General features: G+C 38.2%; 2 protein-coding genes across 5 annotated transcripts in view; both read left to right on the top strand.

Moving 5' to 3' along the window:
* CSDE1 (cold shock domain containing E1) overlaps nt 1-8,844 on the top strand; it is a 39,454-nt gene extending 30,610 nt beyond the window's left edge. For all 4 annotated transcript variants that reach the window (XM_035700778.2, XM_025453444.3, XM_025453443.3 and 1 more), the window contains 6 exons: nt 452-564; nt 2,176-2,295; nt 5,328-5,506; nt 6,083-6,246; nt 7,047-7,179; nt 7,537-8,844. In XM_035700778.2, coding sequence (XP_035556671.1) covers nt 452-564; nt 2,176-2,295; nt 5,328-5,506; nt 6,083-6,246; nt 7,047-7,179; nt 7,537-7,584 — 757 coding nt within the window. In that variant the 3' untranslated portion in view covers nt 7,585-8,844. The remainder of the gene's footprint in view (nt 1-451; nt 565-2,175; nt 2,296-5,327; nt 5,507-6,082; nt 6,247-7,046; nt 7,180-7,536) is intronic.
* A 107-nt stretch (nt 8,845-8,951) lies between these two features.
* Nucleotides 8,952-19,030, top strand: NRAS (NRAS proto-oncogene, GTPase). Its single transcript, XM_025453451.3, has 7 exons — nt 8,952-9,109; nt 9,617-9,744; nt 11,898-12,076; nt 14,222-14,381; nt 14,932-15,055; nt 15,397-15,438; nt 15,544-19,030. The coding sequence occupies exons 2-5, from the start codon at nt 9,634-9,636 to the stop codon at nt 15,049-15,051; spliced, it is 570 nt and encodes a 189-aa protein (XP_025309236.1). The 5' UTR covers nt 8,952-9,109; nt 9,617-9,633; the 3' UTR covers nt 15,052-15,055; nt 15,397-15,438; nt 15,544-19,030.
* Nucleotides 19,031-19,595: the final 565 nt, after the last annotated feature.

Below are 19,595 nucleotides of genomic sequence, written 5' to 3'. Positions count from 1 at the left end.
AGGTGATCAATATATTTTTTGATCCACATCTCATGTTAGTAAAATTATGGCAATATATAAACAAAACTTATATAGAGAACATGTGGCCAATAGATAAAGGCCTGTACCTGCTTTGAACATTGGACAAGAACTTTTCTGTTTCAGTGAAAGAATACAACAGAGTGTTGTACAATTGATTTGGTGTTGAGTGTAGGCTCTTAGGTGATTCACGTTTAAATCCAGTCTCTGCCACCTAACTCTTGGTATCTTAGCTCCATTGTCTTGAAGCTGGGGATAATCATACCTCCAAACGAATAGTTTCTGAGGATGAAATGAGTCAGTGCCTATAATGTGTTTAAAACAGTATCTAGCATAAGTAAGCACTCCATGAATGTTACTATAGAAGAAATAAAACTTATTTGCTACTATTATCTGTAGTGATTTCTTATTCAAATGTTTCCTTTCTTCCCAGTGAGTTCTCTGGTGATGTTGATAGCTTGGAACTGGGGGACATGGTCGAGTATAGCTTGTCCAAAGGCAAAGGCAACAAAGTCAGTGCAGAAAAAGTGAATAAAACACACTCAGGTAATGAATTGTGATTTTTACTTAATCAGTCTTTGCTTTTGGTGGAAAATACGGGGTAGGATGCAAGAGGAAGTGAAAACCAAATTGTTCTGGATTAGAAGATCCCCCAGGTATGATCCAGCAGCATCAGCTGGCCACAAGTTCTCTGATCCCACCCCAGACCTACTAAACTCAGAATGGGCGATCTGTCTTAACAAATCCTTTAGATAATTATGATGTACACTCAAGTTTGAGAAGTAGAACTAGATAGATGGTTTAGGTCATTTGTTTTATGCTTATTTTCAATTTAATATCTCTCTTTTTTTAAGATTTTATTTATTCGTGAGAGACACAGAGGCAGAGATATAGGCAGAGGGAGGAGAAGCAGGCTCCATGCAAGCAGCCCGATGTGGGACTTGATCCCAGGACTCCGGGATCACACCCTGAGTCAAAGGTAGATACTCAACTGCTGAGCCACCCAGGTGTCCCTGATATCTCTTTCTTAAAAAATAATTCTAAGATGTGGGATCCCTGGGTGGCTTAGCGGTTTAGCGCCTGCCTTTGGCCCAAGGCATGATCCTGGAGTCCCGGGATCGAGTCCCATGTCAAGCTCCCTGTATGGAGCCTGCTTCTCCCTCTGCCTATGTCTCTCTGCCTCTGTTTGTGTGTGTGTGTGTCTGTGTCTCTCATGAGTAAATAAATAAGATATTTAAAAAATAATAATAATAACTCTTAAGATGTAATATCCATGGGGATGGAGAGAGATCCATTCCTCTAGGAGACTATTTTGGAAAAGAATGAAAAGCTTTGGGAACTTGGGACGCCTGGCTGGCTCAGCAGTTGAGCGTCTGCCTTTGGCTGAGGGCAGGATCCTGGGTCCGGGGATCAGGTCCCACATCGGACTTCCTTGAGTGGAGCCTGCTTCTCCCTCTACCTATGTCTCTGCATCTCTCTCTCTCTCTCTCTCATGAATAAATAAATAAAATCTTTAAAAAAAAATAATGGGAACTTCAGAAAATTATTGCTATTTATGATCTCTAACTTTTATAAAACCTGCAACTTTGGCTTTCATTTCAACTCCCCAAATAATACTTTCTCTTGGTGAGACCTAGAGACAGGACAGCCAAGAATATTCATTTCAGTTCAGTAAATATCTAAGTGCATGCTGTGTTTTAGGTACTGGGGATATAGCAGTTAAGAAATTAGATCCTGCCTTTGTCAAGTTTATTTTTTAGTTTGTATTCACAGGCAAGTAAGATGATTGATGTTTAGAAAGATAATAAACTATATTATTAAGATTAAAATATAGGGAAGTATATATAAGAGTTGAGGTTGCCGTTTTAGAGACCAAGGAAGGCCCCTGCTAAAAGTAATATTTAGTCACCTGGAAAACGTGAAGAGAGCAAGACGTGTTTCAAATACAAATACTTGCTAATTCCTTAAATTAAGGAATAATTTATTTTAATGGTAGTTTAGAAAAATTTCACAAATAGCAGACAAGCAGTCAGCCCTCTTAATATTTCTTGTGATGATCTTTGCTTTTTTTCCTCTGGAGTAGTTAAAAATTATTGAGTAAGAGGTTTATGTTTTATTGTTTGTTTGTTTTTTGTTTTTTGTGGGTTTTTTTGGTAGTGAATGGCATTACTGAGGAAGCTGATCCCACCATCTACTCTGGTAAAGTCATTCGCCCCTTGAGGAGTGTTGATCCAACACAGACTGAGTACCAAGGAATGATTGAGATTGTGGAAGAAGGTAAGAGCATCCCTGTTAGATTTTGGAAATTTGTTTGTACCTTTACATGAGTACTTTGAACATTTTTAAGCATTGTTGGTGTTTGTTGCAGTTGTTTTCAGATTCCTTAAAAACTGAAATTAAGGAAAAGTGGCTCTTCCTCACCCCCCCCCCCCATCCCCTGGCTTTTATTTTTATATGCTTTGGAAATTAGAATAGCCTGGGTTTATGTTGTGAACAGATGACTGAAAGGTGAGCAACTGAATGATATTAAAATAGACTGAAAACAGTCTCACTCTTAATAGGCATCTAGTGTGTGATAAGCAGATACTCATATTGGCTGTGTTTCGTACAACTTTATAGTTTTCCTGTATTATTCTCTGGTTATTTACATCAGTATTAACAAATTTTCCTAGCAGCTTTCACTTCTATAAACATTTTTCCTTTCTGTAAAAGTACTTTATTTATTCCTTAATAGCTAGGGTTCCATGTGGATCCTACTACTTGTCTCTGGGCCAGAGCTCTATTTTTCATTTTCTGCCTTTTTCTCCCCATCTTTAATAATTCCCTGAGTTCTGGTACCACCCCTAACCCCCCCACCACCACCACCACCAATTAGCACCAAAAAGACAACTTTGGGGTGCCTGGGTGGCACAGTTGATTGAGCATCCCACTCATGATTTCAGCTCAGGTCATGATCTCAGGGTCGTGAAATTGAACCCTGTGTGGAGTCTGCTTGAGCTTCTCTCTCCCTTTTTCCCCTTCTGGCTCTTAGTGTGCGTGCGCGTGCGCGTGTTCTCTCTCTCTCTCTCTCTCTCTCTCTCTCTCTTTCTCTCTCAAATAAATAAATCTTTAAAAAAAAAAAAAGACTACTTTGTACATAAGATAAGTTTGCATTAGGAATGCTAGTAGGAACCACTGGGTGATTAGTATAGTTGAACTATATCATACTGATGGGGTTGAGAGGTTTTGAATTTCCAACCGAAGATAATAGCTTGGTTCATAAAGAGAATAAATCTTGTGTCCTTTAGGACTCAAAGAGAATGAAGTAAGGAAGAACAGATCATTTGAAAGAAAGAAATAAACCTTGTTCACATGTTCCTTTTACCACATGATGTTCTTAGGAGTTTATTTTACATGGTACTCCCATCTCCCCCTTCCCTAGCCCCCCACACCCCTCCCAAGAGAAATAGATGTTACAGCAGATGAGTCCTTTAATCACCCCTTTTGGTAATTCAGATCTAATTCATATTAATTTAAAATGAACTTTTTTCTGCTTTTCCATCTTTTACGAACACTGGTGGTTAAACACACAGTGGTTAAAAAGAAATTCACTCAGTACAAACCTGGCCTTTTTCAAACCTAATATTCTAGATCAATGCCATGATTACACCATACTCCTAAAAGGGCCATGGAAGCTGGGCAGCTAACTCTTACAATACTGAACTGCCCTTCTTCCTTCTCTGTAACATGCCACTTCTGTTTGTGTTCCAATCCCCAATCCACTTATTCTTTAATACTGGCTCTAGGATACAGCCCAAAGCAAGGGTCTTATGGAAAAGGAAACTTTTCTGAAATCTATAAGCCTAGAGGTTTTTGAGACTAGACAGGTCACACTTTCCCACTTTGGTGAGAACAGCTGTTATTCAAGAATACAACAGCTCCATATAAGACCGTGGTCTTTGAAGTAGGGTAGGCCTAGACCTGAACACCAGCTTTTCCACTTCCTAGCTATATAATCTTAGATTACTTAAACCTCTCCTAGCTCGGTTTCTTCATCTTTTGAAATGAGGATAATATCTTCAATCTAAGAAGATTCTGGAACGATTAAATATGAATCTGTAAGGGTTTAATAAATGGTAGTATTAACACTGCATCGGACCAGGTGTTTCTAATCCTGCATGACTTTATCTGTTGGAAGTATCTCCTTAAAAGTTTGTGGTTCTTGTATGTTTGGCAAGAAAACCTTCACTTACCCTATAATCCTGAAGAGAATTGTTAAAAGCATTTTCAGTTCTGAAGCTTCCACTTCCACCTGGTTTTTCCTCTTAATTTTTTTTGATTCAGTGGCTTCACCATCCAGGTGAACTGAGAAGCCACTGAACCTTTGGCACAGTTTTTATTCATAGCCTGTGCTGACTTCCAGCCAACTTTTTTTTTTTTATTTAATTTGAAAATTTTCATTATTCATTTATCTTTTTAAGTAGGCTCCACACCCAGCATGGAGCCCAATCAGGACTTGAACTCAAGACCCTGAGATCCAGACTTGAGCTGAGATTAAGAGTTCGACACTTAACTGATGGAGCCACCCAGGTGCCCCTAGGGAAGAGTGCTACAAAAAATATGGTGGCTTGTTTCTATAAATAAAGTTTTCTAGAAACAGCCATAGCCATTCTTTTATATATTATCTTTGGTTGCTTTCTCACTACGACAGCAAAGTTGAGTAGTTGTGACAGAAATAGGATGACCTACAAGCCTAAAGTGTTCACTGTTTTTTTAAGAAAAAGTGTGCTGAGCTCTGAACTAGGAGAAAAGTACCTGTTGGTTTGGGGGAGCCACAGACAAAAGAGGTAGAATGCCAAAGAAATTCACCCACCCATGCCTGACTTGTTTAGTGCCCAGTTAGGTGTGGGTCAGAAATATTTTGGACTGGTTGGCTCATATTGTGAACTAGAGAAGAAGATAATCCAGTGGGTCATGTTAGCACCCTGTTCTGCTTAAAATGCCCAAATATTTAGATAATAAGATTGTGAGTGCTATTATTTTTAATTTCATAACTGTGGTTTAAAACTGTTTATTAGGGGTCCCTGGCTACTAGTTCAGTCAGAAGAGCATGCAACTCTTAATCTCTCAGGGTCATGAATTTGAGCCCCATGTTGGGTATACAGATTACTAAAAAAATAAATTTTAAAACTGTTCATTAGCAAGTGTAGTATTACAAGTTCTCACTTGTTTTAATGATAGTATTTCATTGAAGCTTTATAAATTTCTTAGGACCATCAGCATTAGAACTATTGTGAAATACTAGACTTTGTGCCTGTTTCTCCTTACAGGGGATATGAAAGGTGAGGTCTATCCATTTGGCATAGTTGGAATGGCCAACAAAGGGGATTGCCTACAGAAAGGAGAGAGTGTCAAGTTCCAGTTGTGTGTCCTGGGCCAGAATGCACAGACTATGGCCTACAACATCACACCCCTGCGTAGAGCCACAGTGGAGTGTGTGAAGGACCAGGTAAGTGGTAGTATCTCTGGACCTGAACTTGATTCTTTTAGGAGTTGGTATAGATGTTACCCAAAACTTAAAAATTTTTTCATCCAAAGGAGAACTGTCAATATTCACTTGGTTTTTATTTTCTACTCCACCCCTTTTCAATGATTGGAGGTAGCTTGTAAAAATGTGAAGAAAACCATCTGAAAAGACAGTGGCAATATGAGCTAAAAGGAAAGTTACAAGTACTATTGATAACATTACATGATAGGGAAAGTAAATTTGGAGTGAGCTTTTTCAGAATAGAAAGACAAAGATGTTGTGTATTACTTTAGCTCAGAGTTTCTTTTGCAGTGATTTCAAAGATAGATTTCTTCCCTTGAAAGTTTTTCAGAAGCATATGCTGTTACATTCTAGCACAAGCAGCTAAACTGGAGCATCATCGGCATTAACACCATGTTTTATAAATCGACTTCTAGTTAGGGTCAGGCATTGTGCTTCATTCAGAGTGGAGTACTTTTCTGCCTTGTAATATGTCCCTGTTTTCAGCTGTAGTTTTTTTTTTTTTTTTTTTTTTTTTCCTCCTCCTCTTCCCCCCAGTTTGGCTTCATTAATTATGAAGTAGGAGATAGCAAGAAGCTCTTTTTCCATGTGAAAGAAGTTCAAGATGGCATTGAGCTACAGGCTGGAGATGAAGTGGAATTCTCAGTGATTCTCAATCAGCGCACTGGCAAGTGCAGTGCTTGTAATGTTTGGCGAGTCTGGTAAGTTGGGTTGGTAAACTCCCTGGACTGACTGTCTTTAAACTTCTGTAAACTCTGGTTTATCACACTTCTTCATTTTTCATGACTGCTTTTATTATCCTGCCACTTTCTGGTTATTTCTTGATCTTTCCTGTATCTTTTTTTTTTTTTTTTTTTACCTCTAGTCTTCATTGTCTAAATTTTAGTCTTCATTGTCTAAATTTTAGTCTTCTAAATGTGGCCCAATGAAACATTAATTGGGTACATTGTATGTATTAGAACTTAAATATAGTAAAAACAAAAAAACAAAAAAACAAAAAACTTAAATATAGTAAGATTATATAGTCCTTGTTCTTAAAGGACTCTGTGTAGCTTTTTCTTCCATTAAACCATTTAAATGCTGCTTAAAATTCTAACTATATAGTTTAGCAATACTTTCTGTTTAAAAAATTTTTTAAATCCATAATGTTACCCTAAGAGGAGCTGGGAGTCTCTTGAAAATATTTCTACATACTTTTGTTCTCTAAGGTTTTTCACATCTACTACCTCATAAAGTGTCTGTGAAACTGGTTCTTCTAGTTGTGGACCAGTTCAGGAATGACCCTCACCCAAATGATCCTTCCAGTTCCTCCATAGTAATAAACCTTGAGTTAGTAATAAAAACATAAACAAAACTTGTCTGTCCTGTCTTGCTAGCTAGCTGGCTTGATGAGGCAAGAGTCCCCTCATTAAAACTGAGTCATTTCGGTAGAGAAAACACCTCTGCAAGTACTTGCTTTCTTCCCACCAAGAGTTGTTCTTGCCTCTTGATTTCATTATAGCGAGGGCCCCAAGGCTGTTGCAGCCCCACGACCTGATAGGTTGGTCAATCGCTTGAAGAACATCACCCTGGATGATGCCAGTGCTCCTCGCCTAATGGTTCTTCGTCAGCCAAGGGGACCAGATAACTCAATGGTATGAGGGACATATACAAGGTGCTGGGATAGGTGGGGGCAGCTGATAGACCATTATGCTACTCAGGGTCCTATTTTGGCATAGCTCAGCATTCAATGAAGCAGGGAACTTAAGGATTCTTTTTCAGTATTCAGTATGCTTAAAACTAGTTAAAACATCCTACACATTGGTTCAGACCCTAACAATAATTGTTCACAGTGAAAAGCACATTTCATGGTCTTCCTGATACTCAGATTTTACGTAATAGATCAGGAGGGCTTACTATGGATTTCCTCATCTGGGAAAGAAACGGTCGTGGTTACGATGATTAAAAGTAATGCTTGTATAGCCATTAACTACAGTTTTACTTCTTCACAGGGATTTGGTGCAGAAAGAAAGATCCGTCAAGCTGGTGTCATTGACTAACCACATCCACAAAGCACATCATTAATCCACTATGATCAAGTTGGGGGGATTCTGGTGAAGGGTTCTGAATATCTCCCTCTTCATCCCTCCCAAAATCTGGAATACTTATTCTATTGAGCTATTACACCAGTTTTAACACCTTCCTCGTGTTATGTTTAAAAAATAAATAAATTTAAGAAAACCATTTTAAAAATTATGCACAGTTGCAGCCTGGAAAACTTAAGGTGGCGCCTTATAGTATCAATTTTAGGAGCTTTATTTGGTGCATTTAACGCAACTGGTAATTGCAAAATCCACTTCGCCTGTGTAAGTGAAAATATAGACTGTTATCTTGTTGGCCCTATGAAATTCTGCACTTGGTATTTAGCATATACTCTACCTTCATTACTATCTGGCACGATGTTCTGCCTTAGCACTCAGTTGCATTCTTTTCCTTTTCTTTCCTGTTCATTATGCTTTAATTCTGAGGACCATATGAAGGTAGAATATATTAAAAATTAACAAAAATTATAAAAATTTGTATAGGCAAACCATTTCCTTAAGTTGATGGCCAAATGTTAAAATGTTATTTTTCATATCATTTATAATCTTGTCACAGTCCACTTAACGAAGTTTGGTTAGATTTCAGTGAAAATTATCTTCCAGAGTAGTTTCTTTTTTCCTGGGATTGGGGAGGGGGGGTAACTTTACTACAATTAGTATGTATGGTGCAGAATTTCATGCAAATGAGGTGTGCCAGCAGTGTGGTAATTTAATCGTATTTAAACAACAACAAAAAAAGAATGCACAAACTTGCTGCTGCTTAGATCACTGCAGCTTCTAGGACCCAGTTTCTTTTACTGATTTAAAAACAAAACAAAAAAAAAAATAAAAAAGTTGTGCCTGAAATGAATCTTGTTTTTTTTTATAAGTAGCCGCCTGGTTCCTGTGTCCTGTGAAATACAGGCACTTGACCCTTGGTGTAGCCTCTGTTCGACTTTATATCACGGGAACAGGACTGGTCTGATTTCTTGGCCCTCATCTTGAATTGGCCACATCCAGGGCCCCTGGCCAGTGGACTGAAGGCTTTGTCTAAGATGACAAGGGCAGCTCAGGGGATGTGGGGGAGGGCGCTTTTATCTTCCCCGTTGTCATTTGAGGTTTTGATCTTCTCTGGGTAAAGAGGCCGTTTATCTTTGTAAACACGAAACGTTTTTGCTTTCTCCAGTTTTCTGTTAATGGCGAAAGAATGGAAGCGAATAAAGTTTTACTGATTTTTGAGACTCTAGCACCTAGCGCTTTCATTTTTGAGGCGTCCTGTGTGGGAGGGGCGGGAATGGGTGCGGCCCGCCGCGTGACTCCTGGGTCGGGGGCCCACGTGGCCGGGGCGGGGACTCGGGCGCCCGGGGCGCCGACTGATTACGTAGCGGGCGGGGCCGGAAGTGCCGCTCCCTAGTGGGGGCTGTTCATGGCGGTTCCGGGGTCTCCAACCTTTCTCCTAGTTGTGGTCCTAAATACGTCGGAAGCGGAGGCGGCGAAGCTTGAGGTAAGGTTCTGTGGTGTGTAGCGTTCGCCTTTGGAGCATACGGGCGCCTCCTTGTTGCCCGGAATCGAACGGAGTCTGCAGACCGGAGACAAAGGCCCTTGGGCGGGGGTCCTTCGTTTTAAGCCCTATGGGGGAGATTTTTGAAGACTGGTGGGGGTGGAAGACGAGGGGCCGGGCTGGAGGCTTCCCCACCGGAGCTGAGAAGACTTGCGGGAGGTGGAGGAAGGGGGGGGGGGTTCCTTTACCTTAGGCTGAGGGCGGGGCCCACGGACTGTTGAAAAATAGAGCAGGGTGGGGGTAGCCAGGCGACTAGCCACAATTCGGAGGCCCGCAGTAACCTGCGAGGGTTTCTGCGCTCCGGAATCACCTTGAGAGCCGAGTGGAAGTTCACGTGTATGCAGCCGATACATTTCAAACTCAACGTTTTAGTTACTATTGATTATAGAAAGCTTTTGAAGTTCTCTAGTTGTGGCTCGCCCATTAAACCTAATTGCTGCTTTCCCACAGGTTCTTGCTGGTGTGAAATGACTGAGTACAAACTGGTGGTGGTTGGAGCAGGTGGTGTTGGGAAAAGCGCACTGACAATCCAGCTAATCCAGAACCACTTTGTAGATGAATATGATCCCACCATAGAGGTGAGGCCGGGTGGTAGTGTGCTGACTGACCCTACCTCTGGCTTTTGGTTCCCCCCTGCACGTATCCTTTAGCCAAAGTGATCATCAAGAGAGAAAGTAGAAGTTATTTGGGGTGCTGCATTCAGGAGTACAATAACGAAGCTTTCCATGTTTGTGGAGAAGAGCTCATTTTTATTAATTGGTAAAGATTTTCTTAAAAATCGGCAGTTTAGTAAACTGTTGCATATTCATTGTTGAACTCATGACAGCTCTATTGAAAAGAAACAGGCCATACGTAGTAAGAGTGACTGAGTAATAGGATGTAGATAAAGATTCAAAAATCTAGGTGTTCTTCAATTTTAATTAGCTGGTTGAAGCAGCTGAGACTGGGCTGAAGTGGAAAGAACATGAGATTTTGAGTCACTGCCTAGATTTCTTTCAGTCCCTGTTTGTAGTTTATTTCATTTTGTTATATTGAGCAAATCACTTAAACTCTGAGCCTCATTTTCCTCATTTTTTAAAGTACCATAAACATGTCCTGCCTATCACACACACAAGAATGTTGAGGAAAAATCAGTATAAGTTTTTGTGTACGTTCATGTTATATATTGGCTTGAATAAATGGCATCTTAGGTCCTTTAAATAGAAGATTTATTCAGCTTAGAAATGTCTGACTAGAGATTTATTTTAATCCACACTGTGTCTTTCTACTGCCTTGCCACTGAGTGTTTAATAGAAGCTAGCTATCATGGCAATTATTAAAAATTAATCATTAGTCCTTGGCAGAAATTTCATTTTAAGCTTAGCAGCATTAATAATTAGGACCTTTTAATATTCTTCTGAGTTGTGTTTATTGAAGGGTAATATACAGTAAAATACACAAATGGCGTAGCTATAGCTCAAGAACCAAAATTTTTTAAGTCCACAACTCAGAAATATAGACCATTTCCAGTGCCCCAGAGAGTTCTCCCATGCCACTTTCCAGTCAGTAAACCCCCACCTTGCCAGGAAATAACCACTTCTCTGACTTCTGTTATTGTACATTAGTTTGACTAACACCCACCTATATCATTTTAATTTTGCTTGTTTTCTTGGAACACTCATACACTTTATCATATTTTGTGCTTCCAGTTTTGGCAATGTGAGTTCTATGTTAATTTGAAAGTGTATTACAGTCCAATAGTGAAGTTGAGTTACAGACACCAATCAGTAAACTGGGAGACCAAGTCCCATTCTGTTTCTGGAGCCAGATCTTTACCAAGTGTGATGGGTTTTCTTTGAATTGAATTCCCAAAACATAACTATTAAAATACAAGTAAAAATTTTGTCTTAGGGCCAAATTGAAAACTTTTGAAACATGGGATCCCTGGGTGGCTCAACGGTTTGGCATCTGTCTTGGCCCAGGGCACGATCCTGGAGACCCAGGATAGAGTCCCACATCGGGGTCCCTGCATGGAGCCTGCTTCTCCCTCTGCCTGTGTCTCTGCCTCTCCCTCCCTCCCTCTCTCTCTGTCTCTCATGAATAAATAAAATCTTTAAAAAAACAAAACGAAACACCTTTGAAACATAAATATGTATGATCTATGCATGTTTTTCTTCCTGAAGAATTATAATTATATACCTTATTTGAAACCTTTAGGAATTTGATTCAGGAATATTTCCCAAAGGTAAAAATCCACCATGATTAGAAAAAGATTTTTATGGTATAATCTTGTTCAAAATAAAAGGTATTTGTATATTTAGTCATAAATGTAAATGACACTGTGCCCAGGGCCAGGTATAATTGGTGGAGGTATGTTTAGAATTTTAAATGTATAATAATTAAGAAAAGTCCAGTTCATACCTTAGTAAAATACATTGTGAAACCTAATCCCGAGTCTAACTTTAATAGAGCTGTCTGAATTACCACATTTTTTTCTCTTTCCAGGAACAGAATGGCCACATTTTCCTTTCTGCAGGCATATAGGATTTGGGGATTTTTTTCCTAGGGTGACATTAAGTATGTTCTCTTGTGATTATATATTAGGAGTTTGAGGGACAAATTCCTAATAGAGATGGAAAGAACTCAGCTAGGAGCTTATCTAACCTTGGCAATAGCATTGCATTCCCTATGGTTTCTAATAAAAATGAAATTTTCCTCTCTCATTGCCATCTCCTACCCTCCACACCCCCAGGATTCTTACCGAAAACAGGTGGTTATAGACGGTGAAACCTGTCTGTTGGATATACTGGATACAGCTGGTCAAGAAGAGTACAGTGCCATGAGAGACCAATACATGAGGACAGGCGAAGGCTTCCTCTGTGTATTTGCCATCAATAATAGCAAATCATTTGCAGACATTAACCTCTACAGGTACTAGGAACATTTTTCTGAAAGAATGATCTATAAGTGTATTCTGAAGCTTTGTGGGGGAACAGGAAATGAGGATACCGCATTAGGGAATATAGCGTTTTTAATCATGAGAAGAGTTGGTTTCATATTGTTTAACATTGAGGATCTGGGGTTATCACTGAAAGTTAATATTGGAATTTATTTTATATAATACACTATGGCTAGAATGTGTGATAATACTTAAATTAAGCTTACTAATGAGATAATTCAGAACTAAAGGTATTGGTATGAGAGGTCACAAAGGAATTTCAGAGAGGAAAACGTGTCTGAAAAATAGTTGTCAGTCATAGAAAAGAGAAAATGATAGGAAGAAATGGATGGGAGTAGATAAAGAGGAAAGATGGTCTTTCTCAATAGAACCATAAAGTTTCAAAGCTCACTCAGACCATAAAAAATTCTAGTACAACATCCTTGTTCAGATTCTGATAGAGTTGCAGGAAGTGGTTTGTTAGGTTTTCAAAGTCATAGTTGTTACTAGTAGCAGAGCCAGGACCAAAAACCCAGGGCTCCATTTTCTTAGCTCTATGTTCCTTGAGCAGAATAATATAATGGGTTGAAATTTGGCCCCATCATCTGTTGCCCATGGGACTTTGGGGCAAACTCTCAAATGTATGTGCCTCAGTGTCATTATCTATAATATGGAGAGAATAGTACCTGCCAAGAGTTGTAAAAATTACAAGTTAATAAACATGTTAATAACCCAGAAAAGTATCTAGCACATAGTAAATGCTATGCAAGTGTTTTCCTGACAGCCTGCAGTCCTGGCTTGTGCTCCGTCGGTATGGTATGATGATGTCTGCTCATGGAAACAAGCTAGTCCAAAACTTCAGTGAGGTTTTTTCCTGCCTAAACCTGCTCTATTCTTCATTTGCTCTCTGGAAATAATAAACAATATGTAAGAAAATGTCCCAACACTTGTCAAACATCTAATATTTGTTGAATTTCTAGAAGTCTTTTTCCCTCTTAGGTGGTCTTAAATTATGCTTTATAATAGGCCACTGCCATTACACCAAAGGTCAGTTCTGCAGACAGCCATTGTAACACAGGTTCAGCACATGACTTTGTAATCCAAGGGTAGGGTCTGGAACAGTACTGTGCAGTATGGTAGCCACAACCTTATGTGATTATTTCAATTAATTAAAGTTAAATAAAATTGAAAAATCAGTTCCTTGACCATATAGCAAATGACTTCTCAAGTGTCCAGCAGCTATACATATGACTAGTGGATATAGTTGGACAGTGCAGATAGAACCTTTCCATCATCGTGAAAAGTTCCATTGGACAGTATTGGTCAAGAGGATCTAGAGCAAAGTTTCCAAACTGCTGTATGGTATGTCTTATATGTTATTGAGGGGAGTGCTGTAAATTGGGAGTTCCAGATCCTTTAGTTACCCTTTAATAACAGTTCTGGTGTTTTCTGTTTGGTATCTTGGACTTCCAGCTATAATATTGTTGGAAGAAAATGTTTGGATACCACCTACCTAGAGAAGTGGATAGACTGCCTTTGATTAAATATGGTCATTCTCAAGAAAACCTCAAAAAGTTATTTTGAGGCAGTAAGCTTTACTTTTTATACTTCAGATCTTAATCTAGAGTGTGATTTCAAATTGCCAGTTAAATCCAGAGCCAAGCTCTTTGGAGAATCAAGGAGCCTAACAAGGGTGTGTGTCAAAAAAGAATAGAATAGGGGCGCCTGGATGACTCAGATGATTAAGCGTCTGCCTTCAGCTCAAGTCATGATCCCAGGACCTGGAATTGAGCCCTACATCAGGCTCCCTGCTCAGCCAAGGAGCCCCTCCTCCCCATTTGTGCTCTCTCTCTCTCTCACTTAAATAAAATCTTTAAAAAAAAAAAAAAGAACAGCCATCCATTTCCACTAGAAGGTGAACCAGAACTTGGCTTCCCTATGGCTGCTGCATCAAATCTAAACCAGTCTACCTAGTATGCATGGTCCCTTATAATTAGGGAAAAAAGTGAAACTCCATACTAGACAATAATAGGGCTAAATAAAATTCATTAGAATCTTTTTTTTTCTTACCTGCTCATGCTTTCCTAAAAACCTACTCTTACGTTATGATAACATAATCCTTTTTTTTATTTTTTAAGGGAACAGATTAAGCGAGTAAAAGATTCAGATGATGTACCTATGGTGCTAGTAGGAAACAAGTGTGATTTGCCAACAAGGACAGTTGACACAAAACAAGCCCATGAACTGGCCAAGAGTTATGGGATTCCATTCATTGAAACCTCAGCCAAGACCAGACAGGTACAGCAGAGCTTTGAGCATCTGGCGTGGGTTTGTTTAATGCAGAAAAAGTGTTAATACAGAGATAGGATCCATAGTCTTTGTTCTTACGGATTTTCAATATTCTGTTTTTAATCTTCTGTTTAAATGCAAAATGAACTGATGAATATTCTGGTGTGGTATCTTACTCATTAACATGCTAATATTACTAAATATTACTAAGATGAAGACTCTTGATTAAAGATACTTAGAAATATTAGACATTTCTTCATCAGCACCAGCCAGTGTTTAGGGCTTTTGCTCTCCTGAATCGATTATTTAGATCTGATAGTTCAGTATGACCCATGTTACCCATCTCCCTGTACTTGAATGTTATTTTTGCAAAATAGGCCATTCGTATATTAGTCTTTTAATGTGATTCAATAAGAATGCTAAATTTGGTGTCCTCTTCTTAAATCACCCTATCTTCATCAGCTAATTGGAATTTTAAAGCCACATAAAGAAGTACAAAAGAAAGAGCTTACAACTCGGATTGTGTCTATTAAGCCGTCATTATTATGTTCTTTTATAGGGTGTCGAGGATGCCTTTTACACACTGGTAAGAGAAATACGTCAGTACCGAATGAAGAAACTCAACAGCAGTGATGATGGGACTCAAGGTTGTATGGGGTTACCATGTGTGGTGATGTAACAAGGTGAGCATGTGGTCTCCTGACACAATTATGAATTTTATGATTTAGCATCGGACGATTTGGAGGATTTGCTGTTATATTTTCTATGTTGCTATTTAACCAAGAGTGTCTGCTCATTTACAGTTGTAAAATATTTTCCTGATGTCATGCTTTCTGAGAGTACTGAAGTCTAAACTTTTTAAAGCATTGAAGTGTTTTATAGACATTATTAAATAATATTGGACACTAGACGGTGTTATGAAAAGTATGCTACCTTACCACATTCTTGGCACAGATTAGGAGTTGGAAGAATCACTACATCAAATCCCGATTATAATGACGTGGTATGTGTTCTTTTCTTATAGACACTTTTAAAGTTCTAGCATCAGAAAAGAGCCACTGTCAAGGTAGGACAGGTTTGGAAATGAATATATTATCATTCCTGTTGATTTCTTAGCCTTGTTTTTCTTATATTCTCTATGCTACTTACACAAATCCTGTCTTCATTTTAGCTGCACTGACACCCTGGTCCTGACTTCCCTGGAGGAGAAGTATTCCTGTTGCTATCTTCAGTCTCACAAAGAAGCTCCTGCTACTTCCCCAACTCTCAGTAGATCAGTACAATGTTCTCTATTTGAGAAGTTCTCCGAACAACTACCTCCTCACTTGGTTGTCTGACCAGAGAAATGAACCTCTTGTTCCTTCCCGCTGTTTTTCCACCCTGAATTCTCCCCCAACACACATAAACAAACCTCTGCCATCCCAGGTTTTTCATCTGAAAAATAATTCATGCTCTGAAACAGAGAACAAAACTGTAGACATGAAATTCTGTAGGAAACAAGGTCTTGAGCTCAAAAGTAGCAACTGCTGGTGACCTTTTTTTCCCCCCTTTTTACTGTTGAACTTGGAACTATGTTGGTTTTTGGAGAAATGTCATAAGTTACTGTTTTGCTGAGAATATAGTTAAGTTGACATTTGGTTTGTTTGTAATATCATTAGCTATTTTCTATAAATTGGCATCTGCTCTGCATTCATAAATACACGAGTGAATTCTGACTTTTGAGTCTATTCTAGTGTTCTTGACTTTCACATAATTAAATCTAACTCTTGCAGCAAAGTGCCTTTTTCTTAGAAGTGGTTTGTAGACTTGCTTTATAATACTTCAGTGGAATAGATGTCTCAAAAACCATAATACATGGAAATGAATGTCTGAGACACATCTATAACCTGTCTACCTTTGAGGGAAAGACATACCGATGTGATAGCAGATGCCATTTCTTATGTGTATGAAGTTGGATTTCCAGAGACCTGATTTGGGTCTCTTCCAAGAGAAAGGTGAAACTGGAAACAATTATGAATAATTTCACTTAATTTTTACTTAATATCTACTTTGGGGGAGGGCAGGGGGTAGGTTACCACTTAAAAATGTATGCAATTTGTTTCTTCTAGCTTACTGATAATGAACTTCCATTCATATTTAAATTTAGGTCATATATGAAAGCTCTGCATTTGCTGCAGGTGTTCAAAATTGAAACACTTTAATGCAGTTTTATTTAATAGCTATGATTAATGATTTTCAAGCCTCAGATGTATTAACACAAATTTTCACAGCATATCATGGTATTTTAATTATGTATATAATTGCCCTCATTCCCTTTCTCACCCCACCCTGTCCCTCACCCCACCACAGTGGCGGCTTGGTGTTTCAGTTGAGTAAAGCATGGTGCTAAGAGCCCAGGGTCACAGTTTCAAAACTTGAGCAAGCCAATTAGCATCACAGAGAGAGAAATCCTTCCATGTTTGCTTATTGCACCAATAACTCCAGCTAGTAGTTTTGCCAGATGCATAATGTTAGTCCTGTAAGGAAGGAAGAGGTCAGTTAGCACAAATCCTTTACCATGCATGACTGGAAAACTTGCCATCTTGAGGAGGGTCAACCTAGAGGTTTTTATATATAAAGTATTTAGACTTTTTTCAGCCATGTGGAAACTCTGAATTAAACCAATTCTTTTTTCGTTATTTTGAAAATGAGGATGCCTCAGATCAAAAATTTTTTAATTATCTCTATTCATAATATTCTTTGAAGGGCTCAAAACAGGATGTTGATGAATTAGCCTGTGCATACCAGATAATAAGCTGATGAGTTTGTTCAAAACAAGGATAGCCTTTCTATTGAAATTGCTGTTTGAGAAGGCAATGGAAAATAGAATTAATTGCTAGTTATGAGGATTTGGAGGTAGAGCTTTTCTGTTTACAGATAATTTCATGGTAATTCTAATGAAAAATAGACTTGGAAAACTTTTGGTAAAAAAGACTAGTTCCAAAATGGCTACTTTCTGTTCTGGTCTTCTGATGTGTAAATATTTAGTGAGGTCCTCCATCTTCTAAAATGAATTTTCCTATAAGTAAACTCCACATTGCCTTGAAATGAATTCTGCAGAGGGGAAGAAACATCAACTGTGCCCAGAGTGGAATAAATCCAGAGAGTTGTATTCCTCAGTAATTTTGAGAGCTTTCACATAATAGTCAACACCTGTAGACAGAAACTCGGCTGCTCTGTTTCCGCTTCTCGTGGAACCTAGATTGAGGCTTATCACCTCTGTCCTTGTCATTGTCTTCCACCTCTTCCTCCTCTGCTCTGTGTGACTGACAGTAGGATTCTTTTTTTAAATATCAAATTTAGGGGAAAAGATACTCATTTTAGCCCTAATAAGGATGTACTTTACGGTTTTTTTCAAGTATGTTCTAAGCACAGAAGTATATAAATGGGGCCAAGATTCAGACTTCAAAATGTTCTTTTAATAGCTTCTTAAGAAGTTAGGTGTAGGTGTGAATTTTGGCGCAATAGAGTGACAGACTTATAAATGCTGAATGACTTCAGTTGGTGTGAAATAAAGTGTTGTTTTTAGAATATGTTTGTAATTGCTGAAAACAATTGCAGTTTACCTCAAAATCTGAAGAGTCTCTTTCCCCCAAGTTAAGTGCCTGGCCAGCTGTTATGAATTACATACTACTTTGTGTGTGTTTGTGTTTTAAAGGTTGCACCTTCAAGAGTGTGAAAATAAGATGCTCTGTCTAAAGGCTACCATGCCTAATCTGTAAATGAAACTGTTAAGTGCTGTATTTGCTCCAGCAGCATACTCTAGAATGTTACTTGCTAATATAATATCATACTTATTACAGTTTTCACTTTGGTGTAATAGATAAAATTATTCCCGGTATGTATTTTAGTGGGCCCATGTTTAGTCTTTCATCATCCTTTAAACTGCTGTGAATTTTTGTCTTGACTTGAAAGCAAGGATAGAGAAACACTTTAAAGAGATATTTTGGTTTTTTCCCATTCCAGAATTTGTGAGCATAGTCATATTTTGCTTTGCATTTACAGTCATAAACTCTCAAGCTGGCAGCTACAACCAAGAACCAAAAAATGGTGCATCCTGCTTCTTGTAATTCATCTCTGCTAATAAATTATGAGAAGCAAGGATAATTAATTAGGGGAAATATGTTATTTAGGTGGTTTCTATAAGCAAGGGACTATAATTCTTGTACATTGTTTTTCATCTTTGCTGTTTCTTTAAGCAGTCTAATGTGCCACAAAATTATTTTTTAAGGTGTTTCCTGTAAGGATTGTTTTAAAGGTGTTCTCATTATGAGTAGTTGTAGATATGTTTCAAAATATAACTGGTGATTTTTAAAGGCCTGAGTACTGACCTAAGAAGCAATTATATGAATTCTACTCTGGAGGGAAGAGAGGATGTTAATGGAAATTGTTTGACTTTTACATTTCTGTGCCATCGAATATAGGTAAAAATACCAATTGTGCAATTCTGCTGTTTAAACAGAAACTATTGGCCTCCTTGGCCCTAAATAAAAGGGGCTGATATTTTAAGTTGACTATTTTATTGTAAATTAATCCATCCTAATTTTTAAAAATTGATTGAATGTTTTTCTTGTTATATGTTGAAAAATAAAAACTGGAAGTTCTTTGCTTAGTCATAATTCTTTTTTCGACTGAAGTGCCTGTATTGAAAGCTAATATCAGTTTTAGACTTTGGGATATGACATTTGGACAATGTTTGGAAGACCCACGTTTGTAAAATATATCAAAACCTGCTTTTAAACTATTACCTTGGGGGTGATTCATAGCCATGATCCATAGCTATGATCCATAGCTATATGTACTAATATGAAGTGCTTGAAACTATCTTTGGAAATCTTTTGTTCTATTTTTGCATTACTGTACAATCTGCCAATCTTAGTATCATTAGAAGAATGTTGGTATAGGAGTCAAAGAACGTGGGTTCCAACTATAATTTTACTACTCTGGCCCATAGTTTCCTCATTTGCGGAATAGTAAAGTTGAATTAGTATATCTCCGATTCCCCGCCCTAATTGAGATGTAATTACTTAAAAAAACAAAAAACTTCATACCTAGTATTTTCCACCTAATACTGGACTACTGTGATTACGAAGATTTTGGTTTATTCTACCAAAAACATTTTTACTTTCACTTTTTCTTTAAAAGAGGACAAGGAAGGAGGATATCATTAATATTTGGCTGAAT

The sequence above is a fragment of the Canis lupus genome, chromosome 17 (assembly GCF_003254725.2).
Source record: "Canis lupus dingo isolate Sandy chromosome 17, ASM325472v2, whole genome shotgun sequence".
NCBI lineage: Eukaryota > Metazoa > Chordata > Mammalia > Carnivora > Canidae > Canis > Canis lupus.
The sequence above is the reverse complement of the archived record's forward strand: the minus strand, read 5'-3'. Positions and strand labels throughout refer to the sequence as shown.